This window comes from Erpetoichthys calabaricus, chromosome 7 (assembly GCF_900747795.2).
Source record: "Erpetoichthys calabaricus chromosome 7, fErpCal1.3, whole genome shotgun sequence".
Classification (NCBI taxonomy): Eukaryota; Metazoa; Chordata; class Cladistia; order Polypteriformes; family Polypteridae; genus Erpetoichthys; species Erpetoichthys calabaricus.
Window position 1 is genome coordinate 171,552,828 of NC_041400.2, and position 22,274 is coordinate 171,575,101.

Consider the following 22,274-nt stretch of genomic DNA (forward strand, 5'->3'; position numbering starts at 1 on the left):
TCACATTTTTCTCTTAAGTGTTTTATTAAACCAAATGGTGCATGATGTACCCAAACAGATGTAAATGGAAACAAGTTAGATGGGGTACTGCTGACTCCTTTGCAATTTGCATCTTATTGCTAATAAGGACCCATTAAAACACTGAATGCGGCTGTTTAAGACTAAAACAAACAATTAAGTGTGGGGAACCGTAACAAGCACGACCACTAAAATGAAGCATCAAAATGTCACTAGGGCAGTATGTGCTTCACCAGTAATTATTTACTTCTCATGAAGAAACTGGGTTAGAAACACAACTGTGGCCCTCAAGGTCCGACGCTGCTTAATCCCTGCTATAAAAAGTTAAAAAAGGCGACTTTAAATTTCTAGTTGCAAGCGTCTAAAAAGTGCACTTTTAACTGAACAGCTAAGCACCCGGCAAAAGTGCGTTAATAAAAAATAACTGATGGATAGAAATACGCCGTTAAGATATTTTTGACCCAAACGGCGCTCCATAAGCGAGCCCTACCGGCGCATCATTACTTCTAATAAACACTCCCATTGTGCCACTTATCTATCTACGTAAAACATAGGAAAAGTTACTAATTAGCCATCCGGAACACAAAACCGTTTTCCGACTCCGGTATGAAACATCAAAGCCGCACGGGGTGCGCTCGCTTGGCCAGTCCTTCAGCAGTGACGTCACTACGTCGCCAGCGTATCCCACGACAAGCTGACATCACTAGGCAGAGAGAGGGAGAGACGTTGTTATGGAGCAAAGCGAAGCGCAATAGATGAAAGCAGAAAACGTCATTAAAAGCAAACAAGCGAGCAAATACAAAAAAACTAAGAATCCCATAGTCGTTTGGGGTATACTTACACTGTCGGTTTGGAATATCCAAGTTGTCGGGTAAAGGAGAGCCACGCACATACGCAGGCATTCACGCACACCTCGACGGTCTGTAATTTGACAGCCGCGCGGCTGCTTGAGTTGCTTGTAAACAGATCCCGACACGTGACCATGTGAACCGACCTCATTGTCTGAGAGTGAGAAGGGAGAACGAACAAGCGAGCGAGAGGAGGGGGCGCTTTTCATGTGGAGAATCATAAAAAGACAACGTTCCACTGCGCTATTGGGTATCAGGTGGAGTGGGGTGCAAGGACGTGACGCGGAGTGGGATGGCAGACGCAGAAGAAACAGAGACTGCGGCCGGTCAGGTTGGGCAACGATGATTTTGGAAAGGACAAAGATGGCAGGTTTATTTGGGAATGCGTGACAGCGGATGTGGGAGTTAGGCAGGAATCGGGGGCTCTTTATGGTTTTCTTGCATCGTTAACTCGCTGCCCAGTGGGATCTAGTTATTTATTTATTTATTTATTTTACTGACTCTCTTCGGTCTACTGGGAAGTCAGCGAAAGGCCCCGTGGACGGGCTAGAAAGTGTCCAGGCTTGAAATAGCGATGTCATTCACCATGGAAGACACTCTGGAGTCTGGCTGGGTTGCCGTGAGACCGAACGTGTTCGAGGACAAGGAAAAGCACAAATTTGTGTTCATAGCTGCTTGGAATGAAGTGGAAGGCAAGTTTGCGATCACGTGTCACAATCGCACGGTGCAGAGACAAAGGACCGCAGCAAAAGAGCCCACTGCCGATGGCACCAGGGCAGCGGATGTCCTGTCTACTAAAGGAGAGGCAACCGCGGCAGCACCAGCACCATCACCACCGAGCTCGGAGTTAAAAAGTTTTAGAAGTCCCGTGAAAGAACGGGCAGAGGGATGGAAAAAGCCCGGTCAACGGATCGGTGAGCCGCGGCCCCGGAGCCCCGCAGACACCGGTGCACCGAGTCCTTCTCGTGCTAAAGCTGGCCAGGTTGCTGCAGGCCGGCGAAGGAGTCCAGGCAAACTAGGGGATATTGAGATCTTGGAGCCGGTACCCGGCCACGATGACTCCGCGACTCCGGAAAAAGAATCGGCCGAGTCGGAGGAACTTGACGGTACATCTCGGGAAGAGTGCAGCTGGGCCGGACTCTTCTCATTCCAAGACTTGAGAACGATACACTCGCAACTTTGCGCTGTGAATTCGGACCTGGAGCCCTGCCTGCCTCTCTTTCCTGAAGAGCCCTCAGGCATGTGGACTGTATTGTTCGGGCCGTCGGAAATCAGCCACAAAGAGATGGACACCCTCTGTTACCAGTTACAGGTCTACCTGGGTCATGCACTGGACACCTGCGGCTGGAAGATACTGTCCCAGGTCCTTTTCACAGAGACCGATGACCCCGAGGAGTACTATGAGAGTCTCAGTGAGCTCCGGCAGAAAGGCTACGAGGAAGTGCTACACAGAGCCCGGAAGCGTCTTTACGAGGTAAGGGGTTTGGACATCCATTTACTTTCCTAGCATTCCCATCCATTCGTCTATCCCTTTTCAAAACCTCTTCATTCTGAGCTAGGTAAATGGGGAGCTACAGTCTATCCCAAGAAACACATGGCAGGAACAATTCCTGGATAGGGCACCAGTCCATCACACTAACAGGGCAACATATCATTGCCAGTTCACCTAACCAGCATGTCTTTGGACTGTGTAAGGAAACTGGAGAACCACCAGCAGACACGGAGAACATGCTGACTCCATGCAGAGAGAAAGAACGTAGGACTGGGACGTAAAATCCTGGTTTCCTTATTGTGAGGCAGCAGTAATAGCACTGTGCCATTGTCATACTCTACTTTTTCTAGCAGTCAAAAGTTTATTTCACTTTTGTTAGCAACAAGGTTGCACCTATGATTGCATGAAGTGTGTGAAGAGAGTCAGGTTGCACCTCCAGGCCAGCCTTATTTCCGCCTTTGAAATTGGCCCTCTGTTTCCTTTCGTACATAATTTATTAAAAACACCTCCGTTTGTAACTTGGTGATTGGCGAGTATCCATGAAACTGTCCTGCTGGAAGAAAGCATTTATTGTTTACTTAATTTTAGTTGGCATCCTTCATGGTAAAGTTTTGATTTTTTTTATTTGATATACTTTTATTAATCCCAGATAGGAAATTGTATTTTTGCATGACCTTTGGCGTTTTCAGAGTCCTGCACAAACTAAATAAACGATTACACAAATAATTTTTTCTAATATTATTCCATCATATGACAAGGGTGATCGAGCAGATCCAAGTAACTATAGGCCAGTAAGCTTAACATGCATTACAGGTAAATTAATGGGAGCAATTATTAAGGATAAGTTTGAGCATCACATGCCAGGGTCATTTGTGTTAGTGAGCAGTGAACATGGGTTGAGAAGAGGGAGGTCGTATTTTACTAACATGTGAGAGAGAATACTATGAGGTAGCAACTAAAGGATATTGACAGAGTTGTGCATATGATATTATTGAGCTTACTTTCCATAAAGCATTTGATAAGGTGCCACATTAGTGGTTGGCCATCAAACTAAAAGAAGTGTGAGTTAAGGGTGTAGTGTGACAGATGTTTGCAAAATTGGCTCAGACACAGGAAGCAGAGGGTGATGGTGCAAAGAACCTTGTCAGAAGTGAGTAAAGTTAAGAGTAGTGTTTCTCAGGGGTCATCACTGGGGCTGTTGCTATTTCTAATACATATAAATGATCAGTATAGAAATATAAACAACAAGCTGGTTAAGATGGAGGTGATACCAAGGTAGGTTGATTGGCAGATAATCTAGAATCCTTGGAATCATTACAGAGGGACTTGACAGCATACCATCTTTGGGAGATTTGTGGCAGATAAATTTAATTTAAATAAATGTCAAGTATTACACATAGGAAATGTGCTTTGAATACACAATGGAGATCTAAAACATTGAAAGTACTGCTTATGAGAAGAAGTTAGGAGTCGTAGTGGACACTCCACTATCAACCTGCAGACAGTGTTCAGATGCCATTAAGAAGGCTAACAGAATGTTAGATAGATAGATAGATAGATACTTTATTAATCCCGATGGGAAATTGGCTTATATATCATGATGTGCAGGGTATAAGTCAAAGGAAGCTATGCTTAAGCTATATAATGCTGTGCTAAAGCTTTATCTGGAATACTGTATGCAGTTTTGGTCTCCGGGCTCCAAAAAAGACATAGCAGCGCCAGACACAGTTGAGAGAAAAGTAACTAGCTTGATTCCATGACTGAAGGAAATGAGATACAAGCAAAGAATAAAGGAGTTGCACCTTTACAGTTTAACCAAATGGACCTTCAGAAGTAATGTGAATAAAGTGTTTAAAATTCTGAAAGGAATTAGTACAGTGGATCAAGACAGGTGCTTTAAAATCAGTTCAGTAAAACATGGGGACACATTTGGAAATGCGTTCAGGTTAAATTTCACATAAATATTAGAAAGTTTTTCCTTACACAGAGAACTTTAGGCACATGAGATAAATTACTAAGTAGTGCGGTAGACAGCAGGACATTAGAGACACTGAAAACTAGATATTATTTTGGAGGAATTCATTGGACAGGATTTGTAAGCTTTTTTTGGGCTGAATGTCCCGTTCCAATGCTCTAATATTAAATGCAAACCACTTTTGACATTATCATTGGCAGAGGACTAATTCTAGCATAGAATATCTCATGTTGCACATTTTTGAGGTTTTTATATCTCATCCCAAAAGAGGAAAGGATATAAAGTCTACAGTAATGCAAATAACCCTAATACCAATTACTACTCATTAAAAAAAGTTAATAATCAAATTCCGATTGACATAAGCTGTCTGTCATTGCTCTTATTACAATATACAGCACTGTCAGTGAGCTGTATTAAATCAGAATTAATATTTTGCTGTTAATTTCACTTACAGTTCCTGTTTCCCATCTATTGCAGGCAGGCTGTTCATCGCCACAACATTTTATTGTAAAAAAATTGAATTAAATATATTTTGCTGTTAGATTGTTGACTTAGTCCCTAAGTGCCTTGTAATGTACTGTGAACAGTCTAATAAATGATACGTTCACCTAAAAGAGGTGGTTCACTCTGCATGTAAACCTAAATATGGAGCAGGGGGCAAGTATATTAAAAATGATATTAAAATAAGAACAAATTAATTATTTAAATGGGATGAATGTGGACTTTGGCAATACATGCCACTACGCATCATTGCACAGATGCATACAGGTGATGAATGATGTGCTAGTGCAGTTATAACCAAACATTGTGCAACTACTCATTCTGGAATAGTGGTGCACAAATGATTTGGAGCAAACTGTAGTTGACATTCTGGAGTATCACACACACATCACACACAAGATCACCTATTGGATATAAGTCGAGTAGTACAGATGGTTAAAGATGGCTGTTGATGTGGCATAAGCTTTCACAGTGCAGTAGATTGAAAGCTCTATGTAGTCTTCCATTTATCTATTAGAAAAATAGGGTGGAACAGATGTACCACATTATACTGTATTTGCTGATCCCCACATCCTCATGAAGACCAATGATTTGGCCCCTGTTAGTGATAACAGTATAAGCATTCTAAATAACTACAGTGGTTTCTTTTACCTATCTGTGGAGCATGTGAACACAAGAGACATGCAAACTTGCCAATTTACATACTTTGCCATGTACATTGGACCACTGCCTCTGTATCCTATTACATTTTTTGACATGCATACAGAGAAATAAGGATGAGTAGCAAATCAGTCAATGATTGGATTGATTTTAATTCCTATACTGTTATACTTTACAAACTGAAAAAAGTGGAGGAAAATCTTAACTTCACTATGTTTGTTCTGTAAAATATTTTTGGCTTTGAAACCTATAAGGTGGTCTGTATGATTTTTTGTGAAAAGAGCTGTATGACATAAAGAAATGCACCTTTGCTCAAGTTTAGTTCTAGACTTGTCACCCACTGCCTATCAAAATTTCCCATCACTGTTTAATAGAAAAAGTGGTTTTACAAAACGGACGGATCTAAGCAGCTGTGTTTTATTGATCACATCACTGTCGTAAATAGTGTTAATCCATGAGTTTTTGAACAAGACCTATTGTAGTGAGAGCGTAGAATATGTTACAATACTTAGACTTTTGGTTAGACTTTTTAATTTGTGATAGTATAAAGACATTTGGAAGATTCAAAATAGAATTAGTTTTGCAAGTTTGGTTTCATTTATGATTAATGATATGAGTTACTTACAATGTGACTTGAAATGTTACAGCTGTTCAGTTTGTTTCTGTGTAGTACACATGGATTGCTAGCAAGGATTAGTGATTCATTTGGAATCGAACAATGAACCAGTGGGTTGAACCTTGTGTATTACATACAAAATGCCTTCGGCACTAGGCCTCACAGCCAACCACATTTTTTTTATTACTTGTTTGCATTAATAACTTAAAATGTTGTCACTTTTTAGTCTTTTATTTCTTTGTACCATTATACTATAGTCATCTCTTCCTGTTCTTTTCATTGACATTAATCCACACTCGGAAGGATGTCTTTGGAGTGTTGGGTTCACAGTAAAGCTGGTGAAATGCTGAACACATGGCCCCTCACTCTTCTTTGTTTTGAAAATCTCCTAAGCTGCCATCTGTTGCTTTAAATGTGAGAAACATGATCCAAGGTGCAGCAGACAGAACTTCCTGAAAATACAGTGGTTTATTAAAAAAATACATTACTACTTGAGCTGGACCACAGATGTCTTTCAGAATGTTACATTTTCTGTGGTATGTTTTGTATTATTTAAATCGGCTAATGCATTCTTTGAAAAGTTGTATAGACAAAATAATCGATGTTGCATAAAAAGAAATTTCTAATACAGTATATATACTACAGTGGACATACCTGTATGTGATGGTTGTAGTAGTTAGCTGATAGCTTTGTTTAATCTGCAAATAGGCAGCACAGGCTAATTTACTTTAGTAATCACTCAAACAACATTATCTTCTTTGGATGTTTAATTGCTTTTTGACTACTTCTTTGTTGCAAGTTTTTATGTTGGAAAGGCAATAATGGAAAAAAGACAGGTAAAAATCCAGAGTTTTTTTTTTTTTTTTTTAATTAAACGGTGGCAGGAATACTTATCATGGGTGTTATGGGGCATATAGTGATAAATTAAGCTAGATATCGGCATCTTTGCAGAATACTGAAAGTTTATTTGGGGAAACTTGAATTAATGGGTTTGTGCATTAATTGTAGTATTCAGCCTTCTTTGTCAAACTTGTGGTTTTTGTTGAACTGTTTTTAGATGTTCTCTTTATTGACTGTGCATAATGTACACTGCAGTTATTACCTTATTTAATTACATTTCCAAATTTGCTTGCATCTAAAGAATTGGTGTATAAAACTGATCAGACACAGGTGTATCTCTTCTTGTGAGCAGCCAGACTGATTAACTAATCCTCAGATTCTGTATTTAGCTAAACCAATGTGAGAGGGTTGGAAGAGGTGGTGCTTAGCTTTTGAGAGATTTAAGATGTGAGCTGATCAAACCACTTGTATGTATGTGGAATGGTAATAAATGAAAGCTTTACCCTTTTAACCTCGGCTGCTATACTTGGGCTAAAATGTTTGGTAGCGGATTGTATGGAATGAAGTCTGCATTCATTACGTTGGCGATGACAATGGGGGAAAAAAAGAAGCATGGATTGTTTTCATGAGGTTATTAACATTTTGTGAGATATGTATTTAAATTTGCCTTATTACTGAAACAGAAAGACCTTTGTCCTTATACTTGTCACAAGTGATTTGGATAACTGCAGCACTTGCTATTATTGTATCAGTTCTTGATTGGTCTTTCACAGTTTGCATATCTTCCATATACATTGAATAAAAATGTCTGTATACTATTTTCTGGTACCTAACTTCTTGTTGTAAAAATATAATATTCTTGATTCAGCCATTTTTTTTGTCATGAAAGCAGTGGGTCAGATGTAACACCAGGTTGAAATGGCATTAGCCAACAGTTTATTTTATCCTATATGCTGTAATGGATGAAAAGATATAAGGGTATTGAACTTCATGAATGCCAGCACATACAATTAATATTCAATGTATCACTGTAGTCCATCCATTCAATAAGCTGAGCAATCCTATAGCTTAACAGAATGTTATTCTTTCATGTACCATATGTAGAATATATTTTCTTTCTACTACTTATTGTTATGTTGCATTGCTTATTTTTCTTTTTTACTATGTTTTCTTGATTTTTGTTTTCACTATTATTCCATATCAGGCTGTGAGAGTGTTATTTGTTTCCAGTGTTTTGTAACAATTGGTGAAGCTTCTAGTTAAAACACTGATTGGTTTATTGTGTCAAAAAATATTAACTTAAAATTGCAAAAAGTTTTCTCACACCCAGGCATTTGAGAACCCAAAGCTGCAGTGACACAGACACACTGGAACATCAGTTGTTGATAGTGCTGCTCACTTGTTCATCCCTGGGAATCTCAAAATTTTGCATTCTGTAACCTTCAACCCTTCGGACTTCTGTACTCTCCGATCGCAGCTGGAGCATGGTGAGCACCAGCTCTGACTGCTGTGTTCAGTTCCGTCAACTTTTATTGTGGGTCTCTTGACAGTGCCTTATTGTGGATTGTACTGAATGTTTCATTAATTCAAGCTAAGTACTAAATTAGTATCTGTGCAATGATTGGTCTTTTTTGTTGTGGTTATTTTGTCACCAGTTTGGCTCTGATGTGGCACTGCATTTTTAAGGGTATTTCCCAACATTGAACCTGGTTCATCCATGAAACTAATGCTCCAAGCTGACACATTACAGGATAGTTGCTAAATGTCACCAAAGTACAGCAGCAAATTTTTTCTATAGAAATGAATCAGCATCTCTGTAACTTAGTGTCAGCAAAAAGTATAATTTTTGAGCTTCACAAAGCTGGAATCTATGGCAGAGATGCTATTTGGAAATCTCTCTTACTCTCCTTAAGACATGTTGTCTGATATAAGCAGCACAAAATGTGGACCCTTAAGAAACAGAAACAAAATGAATATGGTTTGAGTCATCTTTTACTCTTTTTCCAACATCTGGGCATTTTTACATTTGGAAAAAGCCAAAGGTTGTCTTCAAGCACAATTTCTACTGATAAGCATTGCATATGGTGCAAAATCTGTTATGGTATAGTCATCCCTCTGGGGTTGGGTCATTAGGTCAGGTGATTGCTCTTCATGTTCGTATAATGACCAAGGTATGTGAGACCATTTTACAGAATGAAGAGCAGCCTGTTTCCAAACTTAGCAGTCTAGGTACCCTTTCAGGGATCGGAGCTTTATATACGGGTTGGGAGCTTGGGTTTTTGGGAGATCTGCAACGTTTTACAGGAATGTGTATTTGTAAAGTATTTTTATTCATGAGTTCATGGGACTCCATCTTCGACTGCAGTATAAACACAATTGGCATCTTGGAGAATGATTTAATACAAAATGATTTTAAAGGATAATGTGATGTTGATGCATGGTCTTTTTTCCAATATAAACAAAATTGATGAAAAAGGAATTGCACACTACATTAGTATTGTATTTTCAAATTGTGTTTTCAGGTCTCTGTCAGACCCTACAAATTAATTTCTGTGTCAAAAACATCACTGCTTTGACCTTCAGTATTATTCTGAGGTGCAATATGCCCTTTAGTTGAGCATAGCCAGTGATTTATTTATACATTTGCATAAAAATCTGTCACATTTGGATCATCACACTGAATTTTCAAGAAGTTGCCCTTGTTTTTCTCTGTTAAGTTGGACCTTGTGTTAGTATAAATTAGGTTTAGGCCTGAAAAAACCTGTATACACTCTGCAGCATTTTGGCTAATAGTGAGGAGCATTTCCTTAATGTCTAGTATACCAGAGGGGGAAGTGTTATTTCTGTAATAATATGAATCAACTAATGGTGATCACCTTGTTTTTGATGAGATTCCACTTTGTTAGAAGTGCCCTAAGAGTAACTGCAATAGAGCAGGCTCTATTAATAACATCAGTATTGTCGTCTGATTTGCAAAGGTTAATAATGGGCATTTCCTAAAACTGAACACTTGAAAATATAAGTTAGGAACATTATTTAACCATCTAAATCATAACCATAGGTGAATAGCAAGCTGCTGAATATTTTAAGCCCTATTTTCAGCAGTAGTAAGTAAGACCTGTCTGCTTAAAAGAATTGCTTATTGCATCACTATACCTTTTTGGTTACATGTTGCATATATCACAAAATGACTCGGCACTGCATCAGCAATTGTTAGTTTGTGGAGTCTGACTAGTGCTTTTTAATCCTTTCAGTTGTAAAATTTGTTTTGCCTGAAAACAAAACTGTTTTTTTTTTTTTTTTTTTTTTTCCTTCTTTTTTCAATGGTTTCTGGGTGCTTTTTGATTACAACACAGTACATTCTCAGATTTTTTTCTGATTATAAATGCTCTGATCAATTGGCTGCTGGTTTAAATCAGCTGATTTTTCACTGAAAAAAAGGCTTGATTGGTAAAAAGGCCAATCACAAAAAATGATATTTTCAGCCCCTGTAATTTAGTTGTTGTGCATCTTTACACAAGGTTTTTTTTTTTTTTTTTTTTTTTAAATCCGTATCAAAATATGCATTCACTCTTAACTTGTTTATATCCTGGAGAACAGCAATAGGATACGGTTAACTTTTGTCGTACTTCCCCTCACTGCACCAGCTGTTTTAAAGCTAACACTATTGTTTTTTGTGCTTGTTCAACAGCCCAATTTCGTTGTATTCTTGCAAGTGAGTGTCTGTGAGTGAGGAATGATTACGGAACTCTGACATGCTAAGCAGGTCCCTTTAAATGCAACACCGTAGTGAGATCGTACAAGAATAATTGTATCTTTTATTTTTATGTAATTGGTTTTAATAAGGTAAATATATAGGATGGTCCAAAGACCTAAAACATCTTGCTGTCTGCAGGGCTTTGTGAGTCTATAATTTGGTTGTCCGTAATTAAAAACTGGTATTCCTGGGTGTCCAGACTACTGATTTGACCTTCCCTGATTATGATGTTCCCTTATTCAAGGCTGATAATACTCTCGTACATACTGGTGTGGGCACCAAAGTTCACACAAACATTTTATATGGCCCTTTCAATCAACAGAACCTTTTATGGAAGAGAGGAGAGAGAGGGGTGAGGAGCACACACTGATAACAGTACATTGCCGCACCCACCACATGACAAACCACCTCAGGATCCCAGATTAGGACCCGAGTGCAGCCATGCAACAGGTGACACCTCAGAACTCACATTATTTCAGATGGAATGGAACAGTGTGAGATTTTCTTTTTTTTTTTTTATGGTGGCTAAAGTGCCAATTCAGTCACCAGCAACTTGTTCTGCCAACCAAATTATGGAAAGCTATAAAAAATAGATTTCCACCATCTTAATTTAACAAAACTTTTGTTGTCCACTATCTCAATGTATATAGTTCTAGATTTACACGTCAGTTTTCCAAGAAGGGCTAAGGCTGTTCTAAAGGCAATGGATGGCCCTGCCCCTTATCAGGTTCTTGATATCTGTATATTGTTCGATAATTCTGTTCTTCCACTGCCTCCAGTGTAGAAGGAAATTAATTATTTTGGAAATCATTTAATACCAAGAAGAATGATTCCTTTCCATTGTAGAAGATTAGTGGGGACACGCATCCCTGCAAGCTTTCCTAGCATACCAGCAAGATGAACTCCCTCAGCACGTATTCTGTTCTCTTTAAGGAAATACTGCCTGTCAATGTACTGTCATTTCTTCCCTGCAAGGCAAATATTTTACAATTGTAGGTATAGTTAAGAAAACATTTATTTGAAAGTTTTTTGTTTTCCTGTTAGGTTTTGGGGTATGACTCCTTAAGTAAAAATTGGTTTGAATCTTATATTTCTCAGTCTTTATCAGAATATCCAAAAAAAATTCAGTTAACAGTATAGAAATATACTGTCTGTTCTGGAGATGTTTTTTGGATGCAATCCATTTTCTAACTTGTTAAACTAATGTATTCAGTATAATAGTTAACATTTTTCATAGCCCAAAATATTTGAAAATTCTATACAATGTCTAATTGAATGATCAATTATGGAAATGTGCAGTAGTTGCAGTCCTGGAAGCGATGCCTTATACTGTTTATAGTGATTGTTTCTGTTTTTAAAGTTTGGATTGGTATTGTGCTTCCATGAAATGTGCTATATGCATTAATCATTGATTTAGTTACAGTATTGATAAAAAAGTTTAAATCCTTGCCCAGGCATTGTCTTTGTGGAGTTTGGAAATTTTTTCCTATGTCTGTGTATGTTTCTCTTCAAGCTCCCCAGTTTTCCTCCCAAAGACCTTTATGTTGTGTTTGCTAGGGGAGTAAAATGGCTCCATATGTGTGTTTGTGAATGTGTCTGAGTATGCCGTGGTATGAACTGGAACCCCATCTCAGTGGGTAGTTCTTGTCTTGTGCAGAGTGCTGCTGGGATAGCCAACATCTGCTCCCTGAGCTAGATGAAGAGATTAGAAAATGAGTGGCTGAATAAATGGAAGGATATGTAAATGAAATACTTTGGTGAGTCACTTTTTAAAGCATAACTCACCTATGTCTTAATGTTTTTAAATGTATGTATCTGTGTAATGTTATCGGGTTTTTGGCTTTAAGATGAAACTGTATGCCATTGTCAAGACAAATATGGCTTTTCTTGGCCTTTCTCTGTTTTCATAGTTTAGAAATGGGACACTTTTTTCCTGTTGTTAACTGCCCCAGATACATACTCTATACAGTATATGCTCACTGAGCAAATTATCTATATATTAGTGCTGGGCGGTATACCGGTTCATACCGAAAACCGTTTTTTATTTTTTTTATGATATGGATTTTTCTTATACCGCAACACCGGTTTAAATTGCCTAAACGACGTTCGGAGCATGGCGCAGCGGGAAACTGTTCAAGTGGGGACCTTTTTCACTGCTACACCGCTAAACACAGATTTGTTGCACTAGGGCTCTTTTTCACTGCTACACCACCAAATAGTTAGCGGTAGCATAGGTATTGCGCGGTGAAAATGGACAGAGAACATTCCGAAACTGAAGCCGACGATAAAGTTGAACATGATGAACAGAAGAACTTTTGCCGAAAAAAAGGAGTCACGTCCATCACCTGGAGATACTTTAGTTTTAAAAGGTCAGATGTGTAAATACTGTTTCTATACTACTGGATAATACTGCAAGCCACATTGTACTTGTTTTATTTGTTTTCAATACAATGTAATGTACCTGGGTACTGTGTAATAGTGTGACGACATGTTGACTTTATTCTCGACATTTCCACTTTAATCTTGACGCTTATGACGAGAATAAAGTCGACATGTTGACTTATTCTCGTAATTTGTCATTAAAAGTAGAACATCGTAAACTAAACTTCATCGTAAAATGAATATTTAATTTACTAGATTTTCTCAAACCCCATCATAAGTTATATAGCACATTAAATGCTTTGTGTTAAGTGATTCTTAAACTGACTTCTTCTTGCACTAAGAGGAGGCGCCGGCAGCGATCGCCGCACAGAATACATTCATTTCATGATCTTCCTGCTCTCTGAACATTTAGAATGCTAAGATAAATACTTAATATAATTTTCATGGCGAAATGCATTAAAGCATGCATTAATCATATGGGGGCACGGCTGCGTGCCTGCCTTGCATTTGCATGTTTTTCTGGTGGGTTTACTTGGCGTGCTTCAGTTTCCTTTCAAAGTCATGTAGGATGTGGGGTTTTGTTGTGCTATATTGACCTTGCTAGTGTATGTTTTGCTTGTATTTATCCTGCGATGTGCTGGCGACTCGTTCAGAGATGGGCGCAACTCTGAATGAATGGTATAATTAAACATGTACAGTATAACAAAGATATTTTTAAAGTTCTGAACACTCCGTGGCCTAAGTTTATAACTAGTTTTAATTTCACAAAGACGTTTATCGTGTGGTGATTGGTTATGTGGTGAAAGAAAAAGGAAAGATAGGAACTGGGGTTTTGGTACGTCAGATAGAGACAGCATGCATGCAATAAAGATAGCCCGCTCAGAAGAACATGCATTGAATTCTGTATTCGTGTCTCCGACCAGCAGATCACAAACCCAACATTTACACAATATTTAAGTTAAACCTGTGCGATAGCTATTCATACATCCAGTTTATGGCAGGTGTGACGAGGCTCCAAAAAAGTTCTCTACACTGAACATACACCTGGGGACCCCTTACTGCGAGGGAGCAGCACTACCGCCTCATTACCGTGCATGTGTAATACCTGCTTTAATGCATTTCATCATGAAAATGATATCAAGTATTTATCTTAGCATTCTAAATTTTCAGAAAGCAGGAATATCATGAAGTGAATGGATTCTGTATGGTGATCGCTGTCTTCTCTTAGTGCGGAGGAAGTCAGTTTAAGAAGCGTAGTGATTAACCACTGGGTCGGGGAACGTAACACAAATCATTTAATGTGCTGCATTAAATTTATGACGGGGTAAATTAAGTAATTGATTAAACATTGATTTTAGGAAGAAGTTTAGTTTACGACATTCTACTTTAATTATGAAGTAAACTATGAGAATAAAGTGGAAATGTCGACTTTAATCTCAACATAAACGGCGAGAATAAAGTGGAAATGTCGACTTTAATCTCGACATAAACGGTGAGAATAAAGTGGAAATATTGACTTTGTTCTCGACATATAGTTTGTTTTTTTCTTCCAGTATAGCTTAGCTTGAAGCAAGGTCCATATTAATGCAGTTTGCCTAAATGATGGTTCAGTTGGTAAAGATGTCATCACCAAGTTGCACTTGTTTTATTTTATTTTAATTTGGTGAATACTGTGTAATGCACCTGGGCTTGAAGTCTTGAAGTAATAGTGCAACTATCAGTAATAATACTATTATTTATTTTATTGTTATTATTTATTAGTTTAAATATTATGCAGTTTAATGATGATAAAGTTGTTTAAAAAGTCACTTTAACGTGTCAGTGGACAGAGATTGTTAACATTAACTTAAAGTGTAGTTGGTTTACAAAAAATATTTACTATTTATTCCTTTTCTAAGACATATTCGGTGCAATACAATTTTTGACAAGCACTTCTGGATATTTTACTAAATGCCTCTTTGTATGGTTGAAAATATGTTGTCAAAAATTATAGTTTGTTTTTTGCAAAATTTATTCAATAAAAAGGTTCTATATTTTGACTGCATCTGTCATGCAATGTGATGCCTTCTTCATTAGTACCACCCCCTTGAAAACTATCACTTTATGGGGCAATGCAAAACTGTATTAATACTTGTGTGCACATTAAAATGTTTTTTTTTGTACAATGTACAATACTCTTGACAGTGGAATAGGTTATTCTTAGCCAGTAATTGCAGTGGAAAATGTGGTTAATATCCACTCATGCATGGGGAAAAAAATACCGTCGAATACCGTGAAACCGGGATAATTTAGAAAAATACAGTGATATAGAATTTTGGTCATACCGCCCACCCCTACTATATATATATATATATATATATATATATATATATATATATATATATAATTCACAAAGCCACCAGCGAGCAAGACACCCATGGAGCGCGCAGGATGGAGCCATGCCCACCAGCTCTAAGACCATTGGATACAACGACAACTCGCAGAGCCACGCCCACCAACTCGGACGCAGCAACTCACAAAACACAGCGTCATTCGCGTTTGCCTCTGCTACAGTCCACATGCACCTCTGAGCCACGTTGACTTTTCATTATTCTTTTCGGTTACGACGCATGACCGCGTCCACCATCGCAAACTGTTTTACACGCCATGGTCTTAGAGTTGGTGGGCGGGTCTCTGTGAGTTGCTCTTGCGAGCGGGCGCATGATCAGGCGGTGTGTATGCTTCGTGAACAAGGGTGGACGCGGCAGGACCATCTAAGAAGAGGCATGTTTGTTGCGGATGTGAATCACTGTATGCAGCGTGTAAAACATGGGATACGCACGATATAGCCACGCCCGCCAATGCTAAGACGATGGGATACGCCGACAACTCACAGAGCCACGTCCACCAACTCTAAGACCATGGGACGAGAACGCCTGCCCGCCCGCCTGACTGTTACCAGCGTGTAAAACCATCGCAGCTTTTAACTCACACACTGCAACAGCTCACCAAACGTGTGAAACCATCGCAGCATTTAACTCACAAACTGCAACAACTCACCAAACAAGGACACCCTGTCTCTCGAGGCATTCACACTGCCGGAAGACAACCATGGGATACGCAAAAAAATAGCCATGTCAGTCAACTCACAAAGCCCAGCCCACCAACTCACGCCCACCAACTCGATCACGCGTCTACCCACGCTCTCAAGGCATTCACAGTGCCTGCTCATGTGCCCAGACACAACAACTCACCAACTCGCTTTCATCTCTGTTACAGTACACATGCACCACTGAGCCACGTTGACTTTTCATTATTCTTTTCGGTTTCGGCTGCATTTCCATATATAATCCACCAAGTCGTCCGACCATGGGATACAAATGACAGAGCACCGCCCAACAACTCGAACCGATAGAGAGACACGCCCACCAACTCTAAGAGCATGGGATGAGAACACATGCCCGCCCACCCGCCTGACTGTTACCAGCGTTCACCGCAATGTACTGGAGTGTAGAACCATCACAACTATCAGACGCTGTCTATATCTAAGAAAATATATAGATACTTATTATTCCCCGGCACGCGTCCACCCACGCTCTCAAGGCATTCACAGTGCCTGCTTCATGTGCCCGGACGCTACAACTCACCACACACAAATGTTGCTTGATTTGACTCAACACAGGAAACCTCACCCTGCCCGGACATGGAAAGGATTGACAGATTGATAGCTCTTTCTCGATTCTGTGCATGGTGTTGCATGGCCGTACTTAGTTTGTGGAGCGATTAGTCTGGTTAATTCCGAAAACGAATGAGACTCCCTACTGCTAAATAGTTATGCAATCGCCAAGCGGTCGGCGTCCTATATGATGCCCTTGGATGTCCGGTACTGCACGCATGCTACACTGAATGGATCTATGTGTGTCTACCCGGCGCCGACAGGCGTGGATAAGCCGTTGAACCCCATTCATAATGGGGACTGGGGCTTGCAATTGCTCCCCACGAACGAGAATTACCCAGTAAGTGCGGGTCATACGCTCGCACTGATTACGTCCCTGCCCTTTGTACGCACCCCCGCTACTACCATGGTCAAGTGACTTATTGGATATATATAAAACAGCAGCCGGAACCACAAAGACAAATGAAAAGACAACGTGGCTCAGAGGTGCACAGATGACAGCGACTCAGGTGAGGAGTTGGGGGCAGGCACATGAGCAGGCAGTGCGTACTGAATGATGATTGTATGTTGGTTCGTAGCACGTATTGTTGCAAGGTTGCTTTTCTTGGTGGTTTATTAAATTACGGATTTTGCAAATGTTCATTTTTTTTCCCTCTGCTTAAAGAACATTAAAAAAGTGCCGTGATTGTGCAGTGTATGCAATGCGTGGGTTGGTATGCAGCGTGTAAAACAGTTTGTTTGTCGCGGAACACGAAGACAATTTCCTGTTAGATTGGCCTCTGCAATGACAATCAATAAGGCACAGGGCCAAACTTTCAAAAAGATATGCAACGGACAATAATTGCATGGTGCTGTCTCCAGAGTTCCATCTTTTCATTCACTTACTGTTGTATCCTCAAACCCACCCCTTTTAGACAACTGTGTATTTCCGAAAGTGTTCAGCCATCAATAAATAATTATGCGGCGTATGCCTGCAGGAACACGTGCAGCGAGCGAGCCAGAGAGAGAGAGAGAGAGAGAGACACACACACACACACACACACACACACAGGCACGCGTGCATGAAAGAGAAAGAGGGCTGGACGCATAAGAATAATAATATTTCATTACATTGATATAGCAGTGTTCTCAGTATTCAAAGCGCTATCCACACAGGGAGGAACCGGGAAGCGAACCCACATTCTTCCACAGTCTCTGTACTGCAAAGCAGCAGCACTACCACTGCGCCACAAGGCAGAGAAGGCAGTTAAAGAATGCACTGGGCTCAATTTTGTTTTCACTTCTGTTTACAGCGATCAGGTTCGTAGCCTGCATTGTTGCAATGTTACTTTTCTTGGTGGCTTATTACATTACTGATGTTTCACATGTTCATTTTTTTTCCCTGTGCTTAAAAGACATTAAAAAAGTGTTTCTCACTGTGACTCCGGAACAACTCAGTACGCAAGCTATATTAAGCGTCAACAACGAAGACTCACTACACCTTAATGAACAAGTACTGACACTTATCCCTACCGATGAAGTAACTTTCACCAGCTTGGCCTCCATCGTCACAGACGATCCCGCTTTCAGTCACGGACAATTGTATGTTGCTCTCTCCAGAGGTCTATCTTTTCATTCACTCACAGTCGTATCCTCAAACCCACCCCATTTGGATAACTGTGTCGTTCAGGAAGTGTTCACCCATCAATACGTAATTATGCGGCGTATGCTAAGCCGCGGGTTGGGTAGTTGTAAATATTACACTAATACTGCGTAAGGCCTCCTTTTAGAGATAGATAGATACTTTATTAATCCCAAAGGGGAAATTCACATACTCCAGCTGCAGCATACTGATACAAAAAAAACAATATTAAATTAAAGATTGATAATAATGCAGGGTAAAAACAGACAATAACTTTGTATAATGTTAACGTTTACCCCCCCGGGTGGAATTGAAGAGTTGCATAGTTTGGGGGAGGAATGATCTTCTCAGTCTGTCAGTAGAGCAGGACAGTGGCAGCAGTCTGTCGCTGAAGCAGCTTTTCTGTCTGGAGATGACACTGTTTAGTGGATGCAGTGGATTCTCCATAATTGATAGGAGCCTGCAGAGTGCCCGTCGCTCTGCCACAGATGTCAAAACTGTCCAGCTCCATGCCGACAATAGAGTCTGCCTTCCTCAACAGTTTGTCCAGGCGTGAGGCGTTCTTTCTTCTTAATGCTGCCTCCCCAGCACACCACTGCGTAGAAGAGGGCGCTCACCACAACCGTCTGATAGAACATCTGCAGCATCTTATTGCAGATGTTGAAGGACGCCAGCCTTCTAAGGAAGTATAACCGGCTCTGTCCCTTTCTTACACAGAGCATTAGTATTGGCAGTCCAGTCTAATTTATCATCCAGCTGGCACTCCCAGGTATTTATAGGTCTGCACCATCTGCACACAGTTACCTCTGATGATCACGGGGTCCATGAGGGGTCTGGGGCCTCCTAAAATCCACCACCAGCTCCTTGGTTTTGCTGTGTGTTCAGGTGTAGGTGGTTTGAGTCACGCCATTTAACAAAGTCATTGATTAGGTCCCTATACTCCTCCTCTGCCCACTCCTGATGCAGCCCACGATAGCAGTGTCATCAGTGAACTTTTGCACGTGGGCAGGACTCCGAGTTGTATTGGATGTCCAATGTATATAGGCTGAACAGGACCGGAGAAAGTACAGTCCCCTGTGGCGCTCCTTTGTTGCTGACCACAATGTCAGACGTGCAGTTCCAAGACGCACATACTGAGGTCTGTCTTTAAGATAGTCCACGGTCCATGCCACCAGGTATGAATCTACTACCATCTCTGTCAGCTTGTCCCTAAGGAGCAGAGGTTGGATTGTGCTGAAGGTGCTAGAGAAGTCTAGAAACATAGTTCTTACAGCACCACTGCCTCTGTCCAAGAGGGATAGGGATCGGTGTAGCATATAGATGATGGCATCCTCTGCTCCCACCTTCTCCTGATATGCAAACTGCAGAGGGTCCGAGGGCGTGTTGAACCTGTGGCCTCAGGTGGTAAAGCAGCAGCCTCTCCATGGTCTTCATCACATGTGAAGTCAGAGCAACAGGCCAGAAGTCATTCAGCTCACTAGGACGTGATACCTTTGGGACTGGGGTGATGCTCAGGTTGAAGATGCGCTGTAGAGGACCCCCCAGCTTCAATGCACAGACCTTTAGCAGTCGTGGCGATACTCCCATCTGGACCCGCTGCTTTGCTGGCACGAAGTCTCCTCAGCTCTCTGCTCACCTGTGCTGTTGTAATTATGGGTGGCGATGTCTCTCCTATGCTGGTATCAGCAGAAGGATGAGTGGAGGGTGCAGTACTCTGAGGTGAGAGTGAGAGTGGGTTAGGGTGGTCAAACCTGTTTAAAGAAGTTGTTCATTTGGTTTGCTCTCTTCACGTCTCTCTCGATGGTGGCACCCCGCTTCGAGCTGCAGCCAGTGATGATCTTCATCCCATCCCACACTTCCTTCATACTGTTATTCTGCAACTTCTGCTCCAGCTTTCTCCTGTACTGCTCCTTCGCCGCCCTGAGCTGGACTCGAGTTCCTTCTGCACGCGCTTGAGTTCATGCTGATCACCGCCTTTAAAAGCCCTTTTCTTCTGGTTCAAAAGGCCCCTTGATGTCACTTGTAATCCATGGCTTGTTGTTAGCATAGCAGCGTACAGTTCTTACTGGAACTACAATGACCATACAGAAGTTGATGTAGTCAGTAGTGCAGTCAACAACCTCCTCAATGTTCTCACTATGTGATCCCTGCAGGATATCCCAGTCTGTAGTTCCAAAGCATTCTCTCAGAGCCTTCTCTGCCTCCGGGGACCACTTCCTGAATGAGCGTGTAGTTGTAGGTAGGACCCTCACTCTTGGTATGTAGTGAGGCTGAAGCAGAACCAGGTTATGATCTGCTTTCCCAAGCGCAGGCAGTGGGGTGGCACTGTATGCGTCTTTAACGTTTGCATACAGTAAATCAATAGTCTTATTTCCCCGGGTGTTACAGTCCACATACTGGGAGGAGGCAGGTAATGTTTTGTCCAGCGTCACATGGTTAAAGTCACCAGCGATTAGCACAAGCGCCTCAGGGTGCTGCATTTGTAACTTTGCAACAGCAGAATGGATGATGTCACTCGCTGTCTCCACGTCCGCCCGAGGAGGGATGTAAACGATAACAACAATGATGTGTCCAAACTTTCTGGGCAAGTAATAGGGACGCAAAACTTACGGCCAACAGTTCGATGTCCCTGCAGCATGTGGAGACTTTGACGTTAACATGTCCAGAGTTACACCACCGTGTATTAACATAGAGAGCGAGTTCTTCTCCTTTGTGCTTCCTGCAGGTACTTGCATCTCTGTCCTCTCTAACTGTGCTAAACCCGGGTATCTCCACATTAGCATCTGGGATGGTGGTAGTTAGCCATGTTTCTCAAAAGCACAACAAACTGCATTCTCTGTAGGTTTTTACTTTTTTCACCAGCGCAGCCAGTTCGTCGATCTTATTTGGGATTGAGTTCACATTTCCTAGAATCACAGAAGGCACCGAAGGCTTAAAACGCCACTTTCTTGCAAGCCGCTTCATTTTTAGCTTAGTGCCGGCTCTGCTGCCACGATACCGCCTTCTTACCTCGTCGGGTAAATAGGGAACCACACCGGCACTGGCATTTGTTCTCAGCGCTCGAAGTTGAGTACTTGAATAGATGAGTCTCAGCATGTAACAATCCATGCCCACGTTGTAAAAGTAAGTGTGTCCAGGGAACGAATCCACATAAAATAAAGTGATAGGAGTGATCAATAAAAAAGAGAAAAAATAAAAGTAGAAAAAATAAAGTCGTACACGGAGCTGCTGAAAAGGCTGCCACTCTCAGTGGCGCCTGAATGCATTTTGTTCTCAAAACAACCTCAGTTCTTCATGGCATGGATTCCACAAGATATTGGAAACATTAATTTGAGAGTTGGGCCTTTATGACATGATTGCATCATGCATTTTCTGCAGATTTGCCAGCTGCGCATTCAAGCTGTTGATCTCCTGTTCTACACCATCCTAAAGGTGTTCTAGTAGATTAAGACCAGGAGACTGGGTAGGACACTGAAGATCACTGAACTCATTGTCATGTTCATGAAACCAGTTTGAGATAAATTTTGTGAAATGGTACACTTTCATAGTGGATGTGGCCATTGGAAGACTGAATACTGTTGCTGACCATGCACATGTCTTCATGGCAGAATTTACCAAACGGGCTCTTCCATTCAAGCGATGATTGATTGATTGATTGATATTAACGGGTTATAAGTGTGCAAAGAAAGCAAAACATTCTCCACACCATTATACCAACACCACCTGTCCGGACTGTTGACATAAGGCATGTTTGGTGCATGGATTCATAGATTCTTCCAGTTGATGCCAAATTCTGACCCTTCCGTCTCTGTGTCTGAGCAGGAATTGCAATTAATGAGACCAGGCTATGTTTTTCCAGTTTTCAACTGTCCATTTTTGATGAACCTGTGCCCACTGCATCCTCTGTTT

The 22,274-nt window shown here is 40.9% G+C and overlaps 1 protein-coding gene across 1 annotated transcript in view; it reads left to right on the plus strand.

Annotated features, from left to right (window-relative positions):
- Window positions 1–557: 557 nt before the first annotated feature.
- The window catches only part of jmy (junction mediating and regulatory protein, p53 cofactor), a 117,064-nt gene continuing 95,347 nt past the window's right edge, over window positions 558–22,274 (plus strand). The window contains exon 1 of the mRNA XM_051929506.1: window positions 558–2,340. Within this exon, the coding sequence (XP_051785466.1) occupies window positions 1,441–2,340 (900 nt within the window). The 5' untranslated portion in view covers window positions 558–1,440. The remainder of the gene's footprint in view (window positions 2,341–22,274) is intronic.